Here is a 22,974-nt window from a genome sequence, read left to right as displayed (position 1 = left end):
CACACTACAGTAGCTGTGACCCCGGCCACCTACGGCATATTCTTAGCCCACTGCAGAGGAGTCAATGAAATAGCTAGCCGGAGCTGGCTAAACTCACCCTGACCTCTATTCAAACACACTCTTCTTCTCCAAACCGTTTCTACCCTACAGCGGTCTTTTTGCGGGATAACTAGGATGTTTTATTTCCAACTTCACATGGGAGCTAGCCCAATTTGTTTCCCCCAAGGTGCACAGCAACTCTAAATATAAGTGAGAAAAAGCTTGGAAGGACCTATTTGTCTTCTGGAAAAAAATGATAATTTCAGAGAAAGGAGCAGAAAGTTCACACACTGAGTCACACTAGTAGTGTGCACTTGTGTAGGGGTTTAAGAGTTGTAGCTGCCTACTCCTCACTTAACAATAAAGACGAGTGCAACAGAGAGCTTTGTCTCAGCCATTGAATTAGATTAGACGCTCATCACACCCAAACCAGCGTTGTTACTGTGACGAGGTCACCACTTCAGCATCTATATCCCCTGTTAAGGAACGTACCCGTAGGTGGGAACTGGGTGCCAACAGTGATTTAGAGGTTCTCCCTCCAGCAGAGATGAACCATCTGCCCAAAATGAAATCTGACATTGATGAGTATCATCCACTGCCAGGTGTGCGTGGAGTGATTGAGCCTCCTGGAACATGTTGTTCCCAACTTTGATGGAAATGTAACAAACAACTGAACTCTACAGAAACACAGGGCAAAGACAGGCTAAAGCACACCAAGAGCCAATGACTCGGGGCATCACATACAGTCATGACCGAAATTACTGGCACCCTTGATAAAGATGAGCAAAAAATGCTATAAAAAAATCTAATACTGAGCTTTATTGTATGCTCAATAAAATGGGACAACTAAATTATTTTATACTAATACAATTGCTTAGAGAAAGATGGGTCAAAATGATTGGCACCCCTGTTTTCAATACTCCTGCAACCTCTCCTTGTGAGGTTAAGGGCACAATCTTTTTCTAAAATGTTTTATGAGATTGGAGAACACATTGAGAGGGATCTTAAGACCATTCTTTCATACAGAATCTTTCCAGGTACTTGATATCCATCGTCTACGCTCTTCAATTCAAACCACAGGTTTTTAATGGGGTTCCGGAGACTGAGATGTCCATAGCAAAATGTTGATTTTGTAGCCAATTAACCCTTTTTGGGGGGAATTTGATGTGCCAATAATTTTCACCCCTATATTTTTATGAAAAAAAAGTATTACAGAGCAATTGTATAACACAATTTGATTATTTTTCGCATACTTGAAAAATTACCAAGTAAAAATGTTTTAAAATCTAAAACCAGAGCAAATAAATCCAAACATAATTTCTGCACCCATCACACTACAATGTCAACCCAGTTTAGTATGTATTATTTATTTTATTGTCTTTTTTGCTTATCTTTATCAAGTGTGCCAATCATTTCAGTCATGACTGTATATGAGACAACGGCATGGCAAGTTGGCAACTCCGTAGAAAACAGATGGTTGGAGATGGAATTGAACCGCTTGTCCTACTGGAGACTACAAATGCATGCAAACAAAGTGCACCTAGGCTATACATGTATATAGCCATCCTGGTTTCCACAAATTGGCAATTTTAGCAAAATTTTCACAACCATTTTCCTACCTGAAATTGTCCGTGACTGTAAAGAGATGCTTGTTGTGCTTGACTGTAGAGACTAATGTATCTGTTGGCAGTGTGGCTGCTGACTGAGCTCCGACAGCTTTGACATTAATTGTGGTTGCTCAATTATTTGGGAATGCTAATTCTACCTTTTCCCGCTTGCATTGTTCACACACAGACTCTGCTGCTTTTCCAAATTAGGCAGAAAAGCACACAAAGCACACACGCCATCAAAGTCGAACAAAAGCCCAAATGGCTTGTTTAACGTCTATGGCAGGTTTATATACAGTGGGGAAAAAAAGTATTTAGTCAGCCACCAATTGTGCAAGTTCTCCCACTTAAAAAGATGAGAGAGGCCTGTAATTTTCATCATAGGTACACGTCAACTATGACAGACAAATTGAGAAAAAATAATCCAGAAAATCACATTGTAGGATTTTTTATGAATTTATTTGCAAATTATGGTGGAAAATAAGTATTTGGTCACCTAAAAACAAGCAAGATTTCTGGCTCTCACAGACCTGTAACTTCTTCTTTAAGAGGCTCCTCTGTCCTCCACTCGTTACCTGTATTAATGGCACCTGTTTGAACTTGTTATCAGTATAAAAGACACCTGTCCACAACCTCAAACAGTCACACTTCAAACTCCACTATGGCCAAGACCAAAGAGCTGTCAAAGGACACCAGAAACAAAATTGTAGACCTGCACCAGGCTGGGAAGACTGAATCTGCAATAGGCAAGCAGCTTGGTTTGAAGAAATCAACTGTGGGAGCAATTATTAGGAAATGGAAGACATACAAGACCACTGATAATCTCCCTCGATCTGGGGCTCCACGCAAGATCTCACCCCGTGGGGTCAAAATGATCACAAGAATGGTGAGCAAAAATCCCAGAACCACACGGGGGGACCTAGTGAATGACCTGCAGAGAGCTGGGACCAAAGTAACAAAGCCTACCATCAGTAACACACTACGCCGCCAGGGACTCAAATCCTGCAGTGCCAGACGTGTCCCCCTGCTTAAACCAGTACATGTCCAGGCCCGTCTGAAGTTTGCTAGAGTGCATTTGGATGATCCAGAAGAGGATTGGGAGAATGTCATATGGTCAGATGAAACCAAAATAGAACTTTTTGGTAAAAACTCAACTCGTCGTGTTTGGAGGACAAAGAATGCTGAGTTGCATCCAAAGAACACCATACCTACTGTGAAGTATGGGGGTGGAAACATCATGCTTTGGGGCTGTTTTTCTGCAAAGGGACCAGGACGACTGATCCGTGTAAAGGAAAGAATGAATGGGGCCATGTATCGTGAGATTTTGTGTGAAAACCTCCTTCCATCAGCAAGGGCATTGAAGATGAAACGTGGCTGGGTCTTTCAGCATGACAATGATCCCAAACACACCGCCCGGGCAACGAAGGAGTGGCTTCGTAAGAAGCATTTCAAGGTCCTGGAGTGGCCTAGCCAGTCTCCAGATCTCAACCCCATAGAAAATCTTTGGAGGGAGTTGAAAGTCCGTGTTGCCCAGCGACAGCCCCAAAACATCACTGCTCTAGAGGAGATCTGCATGGAGGAATGGGCCAAAATAGCAGCAACAGTGTGTGAAAACCTTGTGAAGACTTACAGAAAACGTTTGACCTGTGTCATTGCCAACAAAGGGTATATAACAAAGTATTGAGAAACTTTTGTTATTGACCAAATACTTATTTTCCACCATAATTTGCAAATAAAATCATTTAAAATCCTACAATGTGGTTTTCTGGATTTTTTTTTCTCATTTTGTCTGTCATAGTTGACGTGTACCTATGATGAAAATTACAGGCCTCTCTCATCTTTTCAAGTGGGAGAACTTGCACAATTGGTGGCTGACTAAATACTTTTTTTCCCCACTGTATACTTATGATACTTTTTGTTTATTCTGACTGTATGCTATTGCATATCACTATGGAGAATAACATGGAGTAATTGTATCAAGCTAAAAATGTTAAAGGCCCAGTGCAGTCAAAAACATGATTTTTCTAAGATAGATAGTATATATCCGCACTACGAGGTTGGAATACTGTGAAATTGTGAAAATGCACTTTTAGTGTTTGAAAAGACCACCTGAAATTTCACCCTGTTTTGGTGAGATGGAGTTTTGGCCTGCCTGGTGACATCACCAGGCAGTAAATTAGTTAATAGATCAATAAGAAAGAGTTCCAAACCTCTGCCAATAAGATCTAGTTTTCAGTTTTCCCCTCCCTACTCAGACTACTCCTAGAACATTCCTAGCAAACTTATTGCTTGAGAAATTGCTCTTTGCTAAGAAGCAATAGTTGTTAATTTTTGACCATTTTAATTGAAAACAAATCGCAGTAAGGTACTTCATTGTTACCCAGAAATTATTTGAGATTGAGATAAAAACTGCTGCATTGGACCTTTAAATAAGTAAATGCAACTTGAGTAATTCATTAAGTGTACATCAGTGTTTCTTAATCCTGGCCCTGGGGATCCAAAGGGATGCATATTTTTGTTTTTGCCCTGGCACTACACACCTGATTCCACTAATCAAAGGTTTGATGATGAGTTGATTAGTGGAATCAGGTGTGTAGTGCCATGGCAAAAACATGCACCCCTTTGGGTCCCCAGGTCCAGAATTAAGAAACACTGCTGTCCACAAAATTGGCACCACAACAGGCAGGAGCACCTCACCTCATCATCCTGGTTAACCTCCTCCAGACTGAAGACATCTTTTCTCTTCACGGTCAGCAGGTCCAAGTCCCTCAAATCTTCATCCTCCTCCGTTTCATCTGCCCCAAAGAGGAGACCCTTAGGCCCAGGCTGTAACATTTCCTTGTCCACCTCCTCATCATCATCATCTTTCTCATCTGAGCTTTGGGACTCTCGAGCTCCTCTGAGCTGAGCCTTGAAGTTCTTTAGTTCCTTCTCCTCCTCAGACTGGGCCACATCTCCCTGCCCGCTGCTCTGCCCAGGGTCTGCTCTCTGCTTCTGGGCTTTGTTGAGAAAACGCACCCTTGGAGCAACAGCGAGGCCCAGAGAACTAGCAAGAGTACCAAAAGGGAAGAATGACATCGAGTTGGACATTTACTGAAATGTTTGGTTCATCATGGTCCAAAAAGGCTAAAATAGCTAGCAATGGCTAAAGCTAAGCTACTCTATGCTTGAATGAGGGAATGACACAGCTTCTTCTAATGATGCCCCATACCATATTCTCTGTAAAGGCCTTGTGCATAATGATGTCCACGTACCATCACATGCACAACAAATAGGCATATTGTGGCCTGGTTGACATTCTTTCAGGATTGGGAAGCCCTGAACAATTAGAGCAGATCTAAGGAAAACACTCCTCCACCGCTAGAGATAGATAAGTGCTCAAAATGGCCCCCGTTTCCTTTTTACTCACGATGCGTACTCCTGGAGCTTGAGCTGGAACACATCAAAGACGTCTTTGTTTTTCATAAGGTAGACGGAGCGCAGGTAGGAGACGAAACACTGCACACACACAGATAGAGGGGGGGGGGGGAGATGGAAAGGTGAGCAATATCGACGCCTGCCATCTCCTCGAACAGCCAGCTGAGTTAGGCGATGAATCACACGAGATGGTGCAAGATGGAGATAAGGGACCCTCTTCTCTTCGAGTGCGCTCTCTCCTCAGGAGAAATGTGTTGTGTTATTTGTATTTGTCCTGTTTTTGTTCTACTGTACGTTATTTTTAGTGCTACAATGATATTGATTATGACATTGTTGGGTTTGGAGCTTGCAAGAAAGGAATTTCTCTGTACTTGTGCACATGACATTAAAAACTTGAAATTATGATTCAACAATCTGATGACGCATGAAATGGTGTAAAATCACATTATGAGTACAAAAGAAGTGGGTATAACAATTGTACCGTCTAGGTGACGAGGGTGTTAATGACAGAGCCAAAAACACTGTAGGTACATAACATATGCAATTTCCATTTTCCATCACATTTGAGTCATTTAGTCAAAAGTGTAAATAATGCAGTATGTACAGTGCCTTCGGAAAGTATTCAGACCCCTTCACTTTTCCCACATTTTGTTACGTTACAGCCTTATTCTAAAAACGATTAAATAAAAACATGTCCTCAGCAAACTACTCACAATACCCCATAATGACAAAGCAAAAACACGTTTTTAGAAATGTTTGAACATTGATTAAAAATAAAAACAGAAATACCTTATTTACATAAGTATTCAGATCCTTTGCTATGAGACTCGAAATTGAGCTCAAGTGCATCCTGTTTCCATTGATAATTCTTGAGATGTTTCTACAACTTGATTGGAGTCCACCTGTGGTAAATTCAATTGATTGGACATGATTTGGAAAGGCACACACCTGTCTATATAAGGTCCCACAGTTGACAGTGCATGTCAGAGCAAAAACCAAGCCATGAGGTCGAAGGAATTGTCCGTAGAGCTCCAAGAGGCTTGTGTCGAGGCACAGATCTGGGCAAGGGTGCCAAAAAAAATCTGCAGCATTGAAGGTCCCCAAGAACACAGTGGCCTCCATCATTCTTAAATAGAAGAAGTTTGGAACCACCAAGACTCTTCCTAGAGCTGGCCGCCCGGCCAAACTAAGCAATCGGGGAGAAGGGCTTTGGTCAGGGAAGTGACCAAGAACCCAATGGCCACTCTGACAGAGCTCTCGAGTTTCTATGTGGAGAACCTTCCAGAAGGACAACCATCTCTGCAGTGTCCAGACGGAAGCCACTACTCAGTAAAAGGCACAATTCAGCCCGCTTGGAGTTTGCCAAAAGGCACCTAAAGACTCTCAGACCATGAGAAACAAGGTTATCTGGTCTGATGAAACAAAGACTGAACTCTTTGGCCTGAATGCCAAGAGTCATGTCTCGAGGAAACCTGGCACCATCCCTACGGTGAAGCATGGTGGTGCCAGCATCATGCTGTGGGTATGTTTTTCAGTGGCAGGGACTGGGAAACTAGTCAGGATTGAGGGAAAGATGAACGGAGCAAAGTACAGAGAGATCCTTGATGAAAACCTGCTCCAGAGTGCTCAGGACCTCAGACTGGGGTGAAGGTTCACCATCCAACAGGACAATGAACCTAAGCGCACAGCCAAGACAACGCAGGAGTGGCTTCGGGACAAGTCTCTGAATGTCCTTGAGTGGCCCAGCCAGAGCCCGGACTTGAACCAGATCGAACATCTCTGGAGAGACCTGAAAATAGCTGTGCAGCAACGCTCCCCATCCAACCTGACAGAGCCTGAAAGGATCTGCAGAGAAGAATGGGAGAAACTCCCCAAATACAGGTGTGCCAAGCATGTAGCGACATACCCAAGAAGACTCGAGGCTGTAATCGCTGCCAAAGGTGTTTAACAAAGCACTGAGTAAAGGGTCTGAATACTTATGTAAATGTGATATCAGTTTTTGTTTTGTTAATATGGGGTATTGTGTGTAGATTGATGAGGATTAAAACCAATGTCATCAATTTTAGAATAAGGCTGTAACATAACAAAATGTGGAAAAAGTGAAGGTGTCTGAATACTTTCCAAAGGCACTGTAAATGCAGTCCATTACAGGTTGGCCAGTTGTCCAAAAATCTACTTCACGAACAATTTCTACTGGCCCAGACATGGTGTAGTTTTTAAATGCATTGGGGTCATGCAGAGCCTATAGGTTGGCATGCTTTCTCTCTATATTCAGCTATTAAGCTACATTTAGTTATTATGATATGTATTCAAAAACTAATATAATTTAGAAATGTAAGTCATTACTCTATTCTTTAGAATTGCATTTTATTAATTGCATTCATTTTTTATTCTAAAGTATGTCATTTTAATAGGACACTCCCCCCTTTAAGACAACTGTGTTCCAAAATAGATATTGACCTGGCTACAGTTGGCTATCCAAGACAAATGCTAGGTGTCTTTTTGCAGACTATCAACAGTAGCCAGCATATTGCTAGCATGTTCACTATTGAAGGTTTACTTTTGTAAATCACTTTCCCTAGCTAAAATAAAATCAGCTTAGCAAGTAAGTAGATTGATGGACGCTTCTTTTTGCTCTGGACAGCTCGTGTGTGTGCTGTGTGAAGGCATCAACTCATGTACTGCTCGGGTAGTTGTGACTCGTGGGAGCGTGGTGGTGCTTGAATGAAAGGCCAATCATATTGCTAAAATATAAATACCATGACTTTTCCGTGTGTAGTCTTCAATGGTAGACTACAACAGAGCAGGTAAAATGTTGAACTGGAATGCAAAAATGTGCTAAGAAGTAGACGAGATCCAGTGGCCCGACATGTTTTTATTGTCCCCGGGCCAGTGGGCCATCGTTAATGTCGGACACTGCATTATCCTCATTATCATCCAGGTGACAACTCTAGATTTTATGGATGTAAGCACTATGGGTGAAAATAACAACTCCTGTCCTGGAAGGCTACTGGCTTGGCCCCTTATCCATCCCAATCCTGTAATGGTCTCACCCCTCCAGGATACTGACCCTTTGCGCTCGCTCCTTCTGTTCCTTCTCCTGGGCCAGGAAGGCCTCCAATTTCTGCTGCACGCTCGTCAGCTTCTCTGGGTTCACCCTGGCAACAGGAAGAAAATAATTTGTGAATCCACAAATCACATTTGTAAAATGTATTCAAAAACAGTCAAAAGGTCACAGATGCATGGACACACTCATTGATTAAAAAAAACCACACAGGTTATTAGAATGGTCCGTAACAAAACGTGCCATTCATATCAAAGGTCATATATATGCACACGTGATGAGCCTGAAAACGGTTAATTTATAATGTACTAGAGGTCACCAGAATTGAGCTTGTTCTGCCAAAAGAAAACAAAAAAATAAGAAAACAGTTGAACCCCCCCAGTCCGGAACTCCCTGGCTAGCTACATTCCCTATTTGGCTGGTGGAAAACACTGCTAAGGGTAGACTACGGACGGCTTGGTTTTTAATCATATGAAACAGAAACCAAGCAATTTTTACAGGAAAATAAGTTCTAAATACAAGGGTCACCAGTATCATCTCATTTCTCATTTCATAATGAGCATATGGACACGTAGCCTAAATTGAGTTTTTTTTTTTACGCTCATCCATAATGGGAGCTGGCTAAAATAATGTAGGCCTACTAGGGCTGACCCCATTTAGTCGACTAGATGTTTGGTCGATAGGCTGTTGGTTGACAGATTTGTTTAGTCGTGCGGTCGCAAATAGATTCATTATTATTTTATGACCTGTCTGATTCGCGCCTGTCTCAGTGGACTAATCTACGGCGGAGGCCGCGGGGATGGCACAGTCCGTCCCTTTAAGACAGGCATTGTGTGGGTATTTGCCTCGGCACGCCAAGCAATTTCATAAAATAAGTGAAATTGCATTCGTTTCGAAATTGGTTTTCCATAAATGGCTACTGCTTTGGACCTGACACAGAGTATTCCTTAAGCCTACAGTATGTGTGAAGATAATGTGTCTTGGGTATAATTTTAAATGTTGAGTCAAGAAGAAGGGGAGTGTGGCTTAGATGCACAAGGCACGTCTCTCAGGAATGCGTTCTCTCTAGCCAATTCGTGCGCATTCATTGTTTCATAACTTAATTGTGAGAATTGTTTGCCATTTGATAGAGTCTATCAATTCCTCATTACATATATCGCCAGTAGTACATTTACCGTTAATTCCCATCATTTCTAATCTACAATGTTTGTTTGGTTATGGTCATTTCTGTTAATGCAGTCAATGTATTATTATTAGTCATTTACCGTTCTCATTGTTGGAGTGGACACGTTTGCAGAGCTCACAACCTATGTTACACTTCTGAGAAAAGTTATTGTTTCTCATGGTCTGAGGGTCCTTTTGGCAGGTGACCAAGAACCCGATGGTAACTCTGACAGAGCTCCAGAGTTCCTCTGTGGAGATGGGAGAACCTTCCAGAAGGACAACCATCTCTGCAGCACTCCACCAATCAGGCCTTTATGGTAGAGTGTCCAGACGGAAGCCACTCCTCAGTAAAAGGCACATGACAGCCCGCTTGGAGTTTGCCAAAAGGAACCTAAAGGACTCTCAGACCATGAGAAACAAGATTCTCTGGTCTGATGAAACCAAGTTTGAACTCTTTGGCCTGAACGCCAAGCGTCACATCTGGAGGAAACCTGGCACCATCCCTACGGTGAATCCTGGTGGTGGCAGCATCATGCTGTGGGGACGTTTTTGAGCATCAGGGACTGGGAAACTAGTCAGGATCGAGGGAAAGATGAACTGAGCAAAGTACAGGGAGATCCTTGATGAAAACCTGCCCAAGAGCGCTCAGGACCTCAGACTGGGGCGAAAGTTCATCTTCCAACAGGACAACGACCCTAAGCACACAGCCAAGACAACGCAGGAGTGGCTTCGGGAAAAGTCTCTGAATGTCCTAGAGTGGCCCAGCCAGAGCCGGGACTTGAACCTGATTGAACATCTCTGGAGAGACATTTACATTACATTTACATTTTAGTCATTTAGCAGACGCTCTTATCCAGAGCAACTTACAGTTAGTGAGTGCATACATTATTTTTAAAATTTTCATACAGGCCCCCTGTAGGAATCGAACCCATAGCATTGAATACAAGGGAGGCCAGCAAGCAATTAGCCTACCATGATTGATTAATAATAATAGCCAATCAGCGTTGAGCTAAACTGAGTGAGCTCAGCTGTGAATGGTCCTGCCGCACCCAAAAAAAAAAAAAAAAGTGTCAAGGGAAGCCAGTTTGGATTTGGCTTCAGACCAATCACATCACAAGCCAAACATTATTGACAGAAGAAAACGTGAGTTGTTGCATCTCGTTGTGTTGTTGTCCTCCAGTGGCTGGCTAGCTAGCAAGCTAAAATCATCCCTTTCCTAAATTAGCCATCGATGGAGATAGGGATTTGGACTTGTGGTTTTACTTAACTCTCGGTACTGGCCAATGATAACAACGGCAATTCTAATCAAAATATAAATTCATACATTGTGCCCCTGGCCTGAGAGGATGGAAGTTCAACATGTAGCTAGATGTAGTATGCTAATGTTAACTAGCTGGCCTGGCGTATTGTTTCCCATGAAAGGAAGTTAAGCTAGCGAGCTAGTATTTTAGCCAGATAGCATAGGACAACAAAAACTTAAAGTGACAGTCATAGACCGTTTAGGCAACATTAGAGGATGGCGGCATTGGCGTTTCTCTACAAGCAGGGTGAGTCAACATGTTTTTTCTACTTGCACGCACACACAGAAATCAGTATCATGGACTGCCACGTCATACTTAGCTTATGTTGACTGGACTAAATAGTTTTTGGTATCTATTAGTTGTCAATGTATTAGACTAAGCATAGATGACTAGATGATGTTAAAATGGTGCTGGAATAGTGGAGGCAGCTGCTGTTTTCTTTGCGACTTGCGATAACTCTCCGTGGTTCTAAATCAATAGTTGTTTAGTAGTCAAAAAATTTCAGAAACATGACCTTGCTTGACCATGCTGTAGATCATGTAACTGTTTGTTAAATGCAATATGCTTTGTGGACTCCCAAGGACAGATGTTGCTCTCCGGTTTTGTGATGAAACAAATGTGTGGTTGGATTTATTCTGCCACTGTGTCTTCTTATTGTCTCGGCCTTAGTTCATATGCCGTGATATATAGGCCTAACAGGTTATAGAGCAAACAACTAAATTAGCACAACACATAGGTTGAAATATTATTATAATTTTTTCCTGGATTGGCTTCCCCAGTGATTTCACCCATGCACTGCTACTGGTCCAGAGCTCACTGCCGCTGGAATCTGAGGGCCCAGAATAGTTGATACAATGTTGCAACTGGCCGGACCCAGTTGATAGTTGATACAATGTTTTAAGTTTGTTGCAGACAGGCGGAGTAGAGAGATGAATGTGATTGAAAGAACATGAACAAACTTCCATGCGTAGCCATGTGATTTATAGGATATTTTCTACCTGCAATGTTTTTATTTGTTGGCTTTATGCATGCTATTTTTACCTAGTTGGCAATAGAACAAAAATACGTTATTATAATTTAAATTAAATTATCGATCTCTGGCTCCCTCGCAAGTCATTTGTGTGTCTTAATTTCATAAAACAGTGCACTTAAAGCATCAGATAAGATCAGTGCATATATTACAACACATAGGGTGCTTATAAAAAAAAAACATTTGTTTTTTATGTTTATTAATACAAGGCTTCCTGGCACAAAAAGCACATCTCCCGTCTTGTTACATGAGCATAAGGGCACTGTGTGTCACGGCTTTATAGGTCGTGCTTCCGCTCACATCCATTCCATGACCAACCATGTTACCGTTAAGACCTGCTTTTCATTGGTCTTAAATTTCCCGATATGCGCTGCAAGAAATTGTCACTTTTGCGCTTGTTTTCAAGGAGACACTTCAAATATTGCCACCCCTCCCACCTCAGCGCAAGTGAGCTAATATTAGACAGGTAAGTTGCTAAACCTGGCACATGGGGTGGAAAATGCAAGGGCACCAGTTTTTACATGCTGAAATTGCAAACTAATATGCGCAGCGGCAGCCAAAAATAGATCCCTGACTGTGCATGTGTGAATAATATTAATTTATGTTATATAGCACCTTGGGCATGAGAAACACTTTATAAAATCTAATTTCCATTCTAATTATTTCTGTGCAAGTGTGAAAAAGAGTGATGAGTGTATACATATTTGTGCATGTGGAAGAGAGCGGCGCAAGTTTGTGTGTGCATATGCACGAGTGTGTGCATGTGTGTGTGTGTGTGTGCATGTGCTGCGAGGGCATCATGCTGGGCCCGGTGCTTATCAGCATTTAGCCAGAGGGGCTTAGGCCTGTTGTCCTCTGTGATGACAGAGCCAGTCTCTCACGCTCTCTCTCTCTCACACACACACAAAATACACGGTTGGCCTATTTACTGCACCGCTCACAGCCCCTCAGCTCCACTCAGCCTCTCCCCATCTCACACACAGCTCCAACAAACAGGATATCAGGTCCCTCACTATTAAAACGTACTGTGACACCATGAAACGGATGGTGTCAGGCACACACAGGGGACAGGACAAGGGCACAGGTTCAATAGCTATATAGCACGCATGTACAGTATATTTGAACTACCAGAAACTATGAGGTTGTTTCAGAATCAGAAATTTGAGGAAAGTCAGCTGGCTCACTTGTTGACCCTGCCTGCTTTGTGAAATCTCCCCCATCTGTCCAATGCATCGCCTAAGTTGAAATAGTATTTTGAAGCATATGGTATAATTTAAAACATTCTCACAGGGCCTCTGTTTGTTTATTTGTTTGGGGGGGGGGGGGGGGGGGGTGATGGAGACAGGGGAATAAAGCTTCAAAAGAGTAAGAGAGACAAAACAGACCACCACCTGTTTTGTATTTATTCCTCACATACAGTAGATCTCCATAGCCAACAGCCTTCCCAGTCCCAGTGAAATACAAGTGTACAGTGAGGGAAAAAAGTATTTGATCCCCTGCTGATTTTGTACGTTTGCCCACTGACAAAGACATGATCAGTCTATAATTTTAATGGTAGGTTTATTTGAACAGTGAGAGACAGAATAATAACAAAAGAATCCAGAAAAACGCATGTCAAAAATTTTATAAATTGATTTGCATTTTAATGAGGGAAATAAGTATTTGACCCCTCTGCAAAACATTACTTAGTACTTGGTGGCAAAACCCTTGTTGGCAATCAGAGGTCAGACGTTTCTTGTAGTTGGCCACCAGGTTTGCACACATCTCAGGAGGGATTTTGTCCCACTCCTCTTCGCAGATCTTCTCCAAGTCATTAAGGTTTCGAGGCTGACGTTTAGCAACTCCAACCTTCAGCTCCCTCCACAGATTTTCTATGGGATTAAGGTCTGGAGACTGGCTAGGCCACTCCAGGACCTTAATGTGCTTCTTCTTGAGCCACTCCTTTGTTGCCTTGGCCGTGTGTTTTGGGTCATTGTCATGCTGGAATACCCATCCACAACCCATTTTCAATGCCCTGGCTGAGGGAAGGAGGTTCTCACCCAATATTTGACGGTGCATGGCGCCGTCCATCATCCCTTTGATGCGGTGAAGTTGTCCTGTCCCCTTAGCAGAAAAACACCCCCAAAGCATAATGTTTCCACCTCCATGTTTGACGGTGGGGATGGTGTTCTTGGGGTCATAGGCAGCATTCCTCCTCCTCCAAACACGGCGAGTTGAGTTGATGCCAAAGAGCTCGATTTTGGTCTCATCTGACCACAAAACCTTCACCCAGTTCTCCTCTGAATCATTCAGATGTTCATTGGCAAACTTCAGACAGGCCTGTATATGTGCTTTCTTGAGCAGGGGGACCTTGCGGGCGCTGTAGGATTTCAGTCCTTCACGGCGTAGTGTGTTACCAATTGTTTTCTTGGTGACTATGGTCCCAGCTGCCTTGAGATCATTGACAAGATCCTCCCGTGTAGTTCTGGGCTGATTCCTCACCGTTCTCATGATCATTGCAACTCCATGAGGTGAGATCTTGCATGGAGCCCCAGGCCGAGGGAGATTGATAGTTATTTTGTGTTTCTTCCATTTGCGAATAATCGCACCAACTGTTGTCACCTTCTCACCAAGCTGCTTGGCGATGGTCTTGTAGCCCATTCCAGCCTTGTGTATGTCTACAATCTTGTTCCTGACATCCTTGGAGAGCTCTTTGGTCTTGGCCATGGTGGAGAGTTTGGAATCTGATTGATTGATTGCTTCTGTGGACAGGTGTCTTTTATACAGGTAACAAACTGAGATTAGGAGCACTCCCTTTAAGTGTGTGCTCCTAATCTCAGCTCGTTACCTGTATAAAAGACAACTGGGAGCCAGAAATCTTTCTGATTGAGAGGGGGTCAAATACTTATTTCCGTCATTAAAATGCAAATCAATTTATAACATTTTTGACATGCGTCTTTCTGGATTTTGTTGTTGTTATTCTGTCTCTCACTGTTCAAATAAACCTACCATTAAAATTATAGACTGATCATGTCTTTGTCAGCGGGCAAACGTACAAAATCAGCAGGGGATCAAATACTTTTTTCCCTCACTGTATGTGTGAGAGGTTGTAGGTGAACTCACTGGATTCTGTTGATGGGGACTTTCTTCTCCTGGAGCTGGGATAGCATGTCCTTCTCTTCTGAGGGCAGCAGGACAAGCAGAGCCTCTCCTCCCTCCTTATACCTGTTAGGCAAAAACAATTGCATTCTTATTAGGGCTGGCACAATTACTGTATAATAGTGTAAGCAACAATTATGGACAATAACCAGGAACTAAATAAGATAAGCCTTATTACATTCATTTTAGGAGAAGGGGGGATTCAACTTTATATTCAAGTAGATATTGATTACTCAATAGCAGCTTTTCATATTTACATGAAGTGGGTAAAGTTGGTTATCATTTTACGAGCAGAACGGCACGTTTGGGAGGAGGAGCTTCATTTCCAAAAATTCCAAGCGGTCAGAACCATTTGTTTTTTAGACAGTGGTGTCACCAAAGCTGTGTTGTATTCATTATGTATGTTGTAGGTCACTTTCAAAGATGCATAACAAGTTCAAAAATGCCAATTATGACAATAACCGTGGCCATTTGCATGACAATTAATCGTTACCCCAAATTCCATAATCGTCACAGCCCTAATTCTTATTTTATTGTATGTCCTAAATGTATGAATACGTTTCAATTGGCCAATAGCGCAGAGGAGTGGGTGTAATAATGTAAAATAATGATGCTGAACCTCAAATGCGTACATAACTTCTGCAATCAATCTGCAAAATTTGCACAGTTAATGGTACGCCTCTTATGATCATGAACGACTTCTTTGCATGGTTGCGTCATGGTTTTGTGACCAAGTTAGAGGCATAGGGAGAGACAGATGGGGTGCAAGACAGAGAAAGAGGTGGCGAAGAGCGAGAGCTACATTCTTCCTCACACCAAGAGGAGCTGTGAAATACATGCAGAGTCAGACTGAGGGGGGAGCGAGAGACAAATGGAAACAGCTGTGGAGACTGATGCTACACTACAGCTCTGGTTGGTAGAGTGCACATGAGCACTTGGCCTTCCTTCAAACTCACTGACTCCCAAAATGGAATAACACCAGGCAGCTAGGGTCCATCTTACTCCAAAAGCAGCAGCATGCTGCAATAAGCCTAGAAAGGATTACCCTTTAGTCATGTTACATCACACAAAAGAACCAACAAGCAAGAGGTTTGTCAGGGGGTATGGCAACACAAAAGCAAAAATATTTAGAGATGAGCAGCCCAGAGGTTTTAGCAGCTCACTAATCACTGTTCCATTTGTGGCTCGAAGCACATCATGACTGCTTAAGATGCACATTGCTGCTGTCGGAGAGTGTGCTGCACAGAGCTCCGTAGAAGCAAAGCACACTAATGTCTGTATTTTTCTGTCTCAGACACACACTTACTCCCTCTCTTTTTCACACTGATGCAATTACCAGGTGATATCGGTGTGAGATTACACACACACCCCCATGAGTCAGCACCGCAGTTGGGCAAACACAGCCAAAGCTGAGAGATATTCCCCTCACTCCTCTACTGCTCCCAAGTGTTATCCAAAGGAAGCCCAGTGTACACAACACTTTGGTTCAAAAGAATACTGTACCAACCTGAGGTAAACATGGTTTGTACCACGTGGCTAATGAACTGCACGTTCAGAATCAGCATAGCTGTGTGCAAGCTCTCTGCTCAAGCTGTTTTTCTCTATCAGCACTGCTATGGTACCAACTCACCATTGTACTAGCAGAGAACAATACTATACAGCATCATATGTCACCTAAAGTACACAGTAGGTACCTCTGGATTTTGGAACACATTTGAAAGCCAGTCTGATAACACTTCTGTGTATAATGACTGTGCGAGGCTGTAGGCTTTAGAGAGAGGTAGTGTGAGAGGTGGAACATACAACAACACTGCCATCTAGTGAGTAGGCCAACTGTTGTGAGTCTAGTGAGTAGGCCAACTGTTGTGAGTCTAGTGAGTAGGCCAACTGTTGTGAGTCTAGTGAGTAGGCCAACTGTTGCGAGTCTAGTGAGTAGGCCAACTGTTGCGAGTCTAGTGAGTAGGCCAACTGTTGCGAGTCTAGTGAGTAGGCCAACTGTTGCGAGTCTAGTGAGTAGGCCAACTGTTGCGAGTCTAGTGAGTAGGCCAACTGTTGCGAGTCTAGTGAGTAGGCCAACTGTTGCGAGTCTAGTGAGTAGGCCAACTGTTGTGAGAGGAGTGATAGTGAGATGATGCGATAGGATAATGGATTGACTCTGAAGGAACCTTCAATTGTTGCACACTGTACAATAATTAATGGTGGCTTGTTGTGGGTACATTTGTGTAAATGGCAGTGTCCCTGTAAGATTCAGTACTACACTGTGATAACTTCACTTTAATACTACTGTTGGAAAAACATAGTATTTTCTGAATAATTCTGCATATACAATGAAAACATGCCAGGTCCAGTTAAGGGGGTTATTACCTGGCTGTTCGTCCCACTCTGTGGATGTATGTGTTGGCGTCCTCTGGACAGTCAAACTGCAACACCCAGTTCACAGCAGGGAAGTCTACAAAGTGGGGGGAGAAAACGTAATTATTATTCACCACAAGCCATGAGCAAGGACCTTCTGGCTCTGGTGTCAGAGCAGTAAATATTTATTTCATTTTAGGGTTCGTGTTTGAGCTGTGCCCCAAACCGTCATCTCTGTCCCTACTGACTAAAGAGATCCAGCCAGTCTGTAGAGTAGATGCTGATGTGTTAGTACCTAGGCCTCTGGCTGCAATGTCTGTGGCGAAGAGCACAGCGTTCTTCTTCTTGATGAAGTCGTTGTAGACCTCCACCCTCTTCATCTGCTGTTGCTTCCCATGCAGGGCCAGGATGGGCATGCCCGGACGCAGCCGACAGAACACCCGGAACAGGTATTGCACCTACGGAGGGAGAGAGAAAAAGAGAGAGCCTTGATGTTTGCAGCAAAGACTATGACTAGACCATGAAGCTATAAGCCTAATGGAGGAACGTTTGCACAAACTAGCGAAGCCTCACCTCTTTGCAACAGGCGAAGAAGACGATGACTTTCTTCTGCAGGTGGCTCCTGATGAAGGAGAAGAGCATGTTGACCTTCTGGTGCAGCTCACACACCACGTAGTTCTGCTCCAGCGTGGCCGGCGTGCTGCATGGGGACACAGAAACAAATAGTCTTTTACTTTGTCTCTTTCAGGTCGTTTGTGTTGTACTTCATCTTGTTGCTAAATAGGACAGAGAACTAAGGAATTGTGTGCCTTAAAGAATGTTTAAAGCTGGGGTTGCATTTGATTGTGCAGCAGACCTGGGTTCAAAAAGGCAAGAATTTAAATCATTACAAAAACTTGAGTTGTGCTTGATTGAACTTGCTTTTTGCAATGAGCCAATAGGAATGTCCCAAAAGTGCAAACCCCACCAACAGCAACCTGGCACTCCAGCCAGGCTAAAGCAAACAATCACAGGTACTTGAGATTTCAAATAGTAGGCTAAAATCGAAGTCATGTCTGTTGTGCAGTGCTCCACTTTAGCTCCTAACAGGTTTCAGGTCAAATGTGGTTTAAAACACTTGACGTGCACTGTCTGAGGAGCCTTGATAAGGCTGAATCAGAGAAAGCAAAGAGTTCTCTTTCATCTCTCCCTCTGCTGCTGCAGCCTGTGCTTACTTACTCCCATATAACAAAATCGCTTCAACATCGAGGACAAAGCCATGACCGCAGCATAAACACTAAACCAGTCTATCAGCTAAGACTCATCAAAAAAGAAGTGCAGCTGGAGAAAAAAGCAAGAGCATAAAACAAGAGTAGTATGATAAGTGTCAGCTGGTGCATCTAAACCTGAATTGAAGTTGCTGATATTCAGATAAAACAGTATGTTAATGTTCGACCCAATTAGCATGCGAGCCTGAAGGTGGGAGAGAATCCACACTATTAAATCAGCACCTGGCTGCACAGTGACACATCATTATTTACTAGGACTATGGACTTCACATAACATCCATGACAACACTTGTATTTGTTGTAAGTAACGGCCCACTTTTACCTCTTCCGTATTCATACCATATACTTGATGTCAGTTTGTCCAAATACACTACATGACCAAAAGTATGTGGACACCTGCTCGTTGAACTTCTCATTCCAAAATCATGGGCATTAATATGGAGTTGGTCCCGCCTTCGCTGCTAAAACAGCCTCCACTCTTCTGGGAAAGCTTTCCACTACATGTTGGAACATTGCTGCGGGGACTTCCTTCCATTCAGACACAAGAGCATTAGTGAGGTCGGGCACTGATGTTGGGCCATTAGGCATGGCTCGCAGTCGGCGTTCCAATTCATCCCAAAAGTGTTCGATGGGGTTGAGGTCAGGGCTCTGTGCAGGCCAGTCAAGTTCTTCCACACCGATCTCGACAAACCATTTCTGTATGGACCTTGCTTTGCGCACGGGGGCGTTGTCATGCTGAAAGTTGGAAGCACAGAATCGTCTAGAACGTCATTCTATGCTGTAGCTTTAAGACTTCCCTTCATTGGAACTAAGGAGCCTAAACATGGAAAACAGCCCCAGACCATTATTCCTCCTCCACCAAACTTTACAATTGGCACTATGCATTGGGGCAGGTAGCGTTCTCCTGGCATCCGCCAAACCCAGATTTGTCTGTCGGACTGCCAGATGGTGAAGCGTGATTTATCACTGCAGAGAACGCATTTCCACTGCTCCAGAGTCCAATGGCGGCGAGCTTTACACCACTCCAGCCGACACTTGGCATTGCGCATGGTGATCTTAGGCTTGTGTGCAGCTGCTTGGCCATGGAAACCCATTTCATGAAGCTCCCGACGAACAGTTCTTGTACCGACGTTGCTTCCAGAGGCAGTTTGGAACTCGGTAGTGAGTGTTGCAACCGAGGACAGACGCTTTTTACATGCTACACGCTTAAGCACTCATCGGTCCTGTTCTGTGAGCTTGTGTGGCCTACCACTTCGTGGCTGAGCCGTTGTTGCTCCTAAAAGTTTCCACTTCACAATAACAGCACTTACAGTTGACTGGGGCAGCTCTAGCAGGGCAGAAATTTGACGAACTGACTTGGTGGAAAGGTGGCATCCTATGACAGTGCCTCGTTGAAAGTCACTGAGTGTTTCAGTAAGGCCATTCTACTGCTAATGTTTGTCTATGGAGATTGCCTGGCTGTGTGCTCGATTTTATAATAATAAGAACTAGCCGAATCCACTAATTTCAAGGGGTGTCCACATACTTTTGTATATATTGTGTATAAGCAATCAATGTAAGCACCCTGCAATCGCTGAGTAATAACATTCACATGACCTACCAGTAGCTTAGGAGACTCATTGAAATCCCTCGACTGAATTCAAACATCACCTTCCACAAGTATTTTTAATTGAGATATCATGTTTCATTTCCTGAGTTGAAAATTGATAGAAATCCAAGTGACGTTTACCCCAACTGCCAGATTTCTAAATGCCAAGACTAAGAGTCTATAGACACAGGACTATTGTTGCGTGTTATATAATAGTGCACCTACCTGAACATGGCCTTCTCGTGCACCCAGACATACTCTGGGTCTTTGAGGCTGAGGCGGGCCAGGTCTTTCACTGACTTGGTCTGTGTGGCTGAGAACAGCAGTGTCTGACGGGTCTTGGGGAGGTTCTCCACTATGGCGTTGATAGTGTCGGCAAAACCCATGTCCAGGATACGATCCGCCTCATCCAAAACTAAAAAGAATTAAACACATGATTTCTTCAATTTCAAGTCCATCACTTTTGCCAACAAGGGTATTATTCTCCAATTACAGACCCAGATCAAAACAAACAGTGCTACTAAACCAATGTTGCATAACATTAACAGTAAGAATGTAAAAATCCCCAAAACAACTTTTAGCTCATACCACAGTAAAACTATGTACCTAGCATGTGGAGATCGGAGGCGTGGAACGCAGCAGTCTCGTCCATGTGCTGGAGCAGGCGTCCTGGCGTGCAGATGATGATGTTGGTGCGGTGGATCTTCTCAGACTCATTTTTCAGGTCCTACAAAAAACCATACAACAGAGATTACACTGGAATCCAACAGAATAACAGGGCACAAACTTTCAAACAACACCAACAGAGGTGTCAAAACCAACATGAAATTAACTGCTAATACCGGCACTTGAAAGTAAATAAAGTACCTTCCCGCCAATGATGAGGCCGGCAGAGAACTCGTGGTTCTTGCCCACTTTGCGGAGCACTTCGAAGGTCTGATAGGCTAGCTCTCGTGTGGGGGAGATGATGAGGGCCCCCAGGCCATCCATGGCTGTCCACTGCTGACGATACAAACATTCCAATACCTGGAAATGACACCAACACGTGTGAACAGCCATGACACATCAATAGCCTCAAATAATGGATGCACACTGCATCTGCCTTCATATCAGCTCGCAATATTGCATAGTTATCCAGTAGAATACAATTGGGTACTCACAGGAATGAGAAAGGCCAGTGTTTTTCCAGAGCCAGTCTTTGCAGCGCCAAGAACATCTTTACCTTGTAACGCAAAGCCAATGGTCTGTCTCTGTATTTCTGTGGGCTGACGATACTGTGCTTCCATCAGACCTGGGGTAAACAAGAAAACTGTCAGTGCCAAATAAGTTACTGTCAATGGCATAAGATGCTTGGCAATTTCATAACCAATTCATATTTACCTCGCAGGGTATTCTTTGAGATGGGGAAATCTGAAAACCTCTCAGCATCCTTGGCATTTATCTAGAAGACAAAAGTGTTAGTTTATCACACACGTCCCCTGAAGAAGAGCGATATGATGAAATCATTGTCAAGAGAAATAATTTAGCTAGCATTACAATAGAAACGTTATCTAGCCTAGGATGTCCTAAAATGTCTTATGGGACAGGAGATTGCTTTGATTAGACTGAAAATGTGATAGTTTGTTTACAGTCCTAGTCCCGATTGTGGCGATGCTTTCCATTGCCTGTACAGCATAGCCATGCACATTTACATAGAAAAAAGCTAAACGTCCCTTGTCTGTCATGAATATTGAATACAATTATATTTGAACTTACTCTGCTGATTGTCTGTGGGGTTGGTCCTTCAGCTGTTCGAAATTTGAGCCAAAATATCTACAGGAAAGTTTTATTAAACCGACTTCAAAACGCGGGACTCTGTGTGTCAATCAAGATGTGTTTGTTCATGACCTAAGGCATGTGTAGACGGAAGTACATGCACGCGATTAATGCATACTAACAGAAGTCTAGCAGGTGTTTACATGGATGGTTTTGCACATCTGCCAGGTGATAGGAATTATGGCAGTACCTGCCCAATAAAATCCGTCAAAAAAATTCCTGTGGATATTTTGCCTCAAATTTCGAACAGCTGAAGGACCAACCAAACAGACAACCGCTAAAGTTAATTTTATTAAACATTCTGTTTTGTGAGGAAACGTACGTTTTTGCAGTACTTTGTTTAAGACTAATGTATTACCAAGAATTGGCATCAGTCTGATTTATTAGGCAATTACCTAGCCATCTAGCCTCGCCCAACTTCGTAGGCTAAAACAAACCTTTACCTCGTTATATTTGTTGACAAGCCGTTGAATACCTTCTTTCTCCACCTGCCAGTCAGGTTTCCTTTTCTGTCTTTTCTCTTGTTTAACTCGTGTTTTCGTCTTGTTGTATTTCTTCTTCCATCGCTCGAAGTTCTTCACAGGATCAGCGGTGTCGGTTGGGTTTTTCTTCCCCATTTTTTTCTTGGGGGAGTTGTTTGGTCGTTTGCCCTTCTCCATGGTTAAATAAATAAATTCAAGGATAATGTAATGTTTTAAAACGAAATGTTTGGTGGTTCAGTCAAACGGCATGTGAACGCTGCAGCACACACATGTAGACGCATAACTATGACGTCAACGCAAACCGGAAATGTCCACATACAGGTGACGAGACACGTCGTTCAACAAAAACTGCTCAAATTTGCTGGGGTGTATTAATTACGCCGATTCTGTTGCAAAACGTTTTGCAACAAACAGTTTATTCCAAACGCTGTTGCGTTCCGTTATGTTCTTAAATGGACGTTGTAGTTCAGTCGTGTCTCTCTTCCAAAAATATATAAGTCTGGAAGAAACTCCAGCCTTCACTCTACTTTAGAGCATGGAAGAATCGATCATTTATAGATGTGCTGTTTACGCCAAACACTTTACAGACTATAAGGATTGGAATGGCAATGCGTAGAAACCATTAATGTAAATGAACTACAACTTCCGTTAAGGAAGCCAACAGCTTTTATATCACGCTGAAGAGCGTTTGGTGTAAATGGTTTGTTGC

At 43.1% G+C, this 22,974-nt stretch overlaps 1 protein-coding gene across 2 annotated transcripts in view; it reads right to left on the bottom strand.

The window, feature by feature from the left end:
• Positions 1-22,555, bottom strand: part of LOC311135603 (putative ATP-dependent RNA helicase DDX10) — a 61,184-nt gene extending 38,629 nt beyond the window's left edge. Inside the window, exons 1-13 of one of the 2 annotated variants that reach the window (XM_084169615.1) lie at positions 22,227-22,555; positions 21,349-21,409; positions 21,129-21,259; positions 20,836-20,994; positions 20,575-20,695; positions 20,194-20,383; positions 17,686-17,812; positions 17,408-17,570; positions 17,125-17,209; positions 14,725-14,826; positions 8,134-8,221; positions 5,056-5,144; positions 4,344-4,692 (exon numbers count right to left, since the gene is read on the bottom strand). In XM_084169615.1, the coding sequence (XP_084025741.1) occupies positions 4,344-4,692; positions 5,056-5,144; positions 8,134-8,221; positions 14,725-14,826; positions 17,125-17,209; positions 17,408-17,570; positions 17,686-17,812; positions 20,194-20,383; positions 20,575-20,695; positions 20,836-20,994; positions 21,129-21,259; positions 21,349-21,409; positions 22,227-22,442 (1,881 nt within the window). In that variant the 5' untranslated portion in view covers positions 22,443-22,555. The remainder of the gene's footprint in view (positions 1-4,343; positions 4,693-5,055; positions 5,145-8,133; positions 8,222-14,724; positions 14,827-17,124; positions 17,210-17,407; positions 17,571-17,685; positions 17,813-20,193; positions 20,384-20,574; positions 20,696-20,835; positions 20,995-21,128; positions 21,260-21,348; positions 21,410-22,226) is intronic. The other variant, XM_084169616.1, reaches the window with a different exon arrangement.
• Between the last annotated feature and the right edge of the window lie 419 nt (positions 22,556-22,974).

The sequence above is a fragment of the Coregonus lavaretus genome (assembly GCF_964263955.1).
Source record: "Coregonus lavaretus genome assembly, chromosome: 10".
Classification (NCBI taxonomy): Eukaryota; Metazoa; Chordata; class Actinopteri; order Salmoniformes; family Salmonidae; genus Coregonus; species Coregonus lavaretus.
This window is presented reverse-complemented; position numbering and strand designations above follow the sequence as displayed.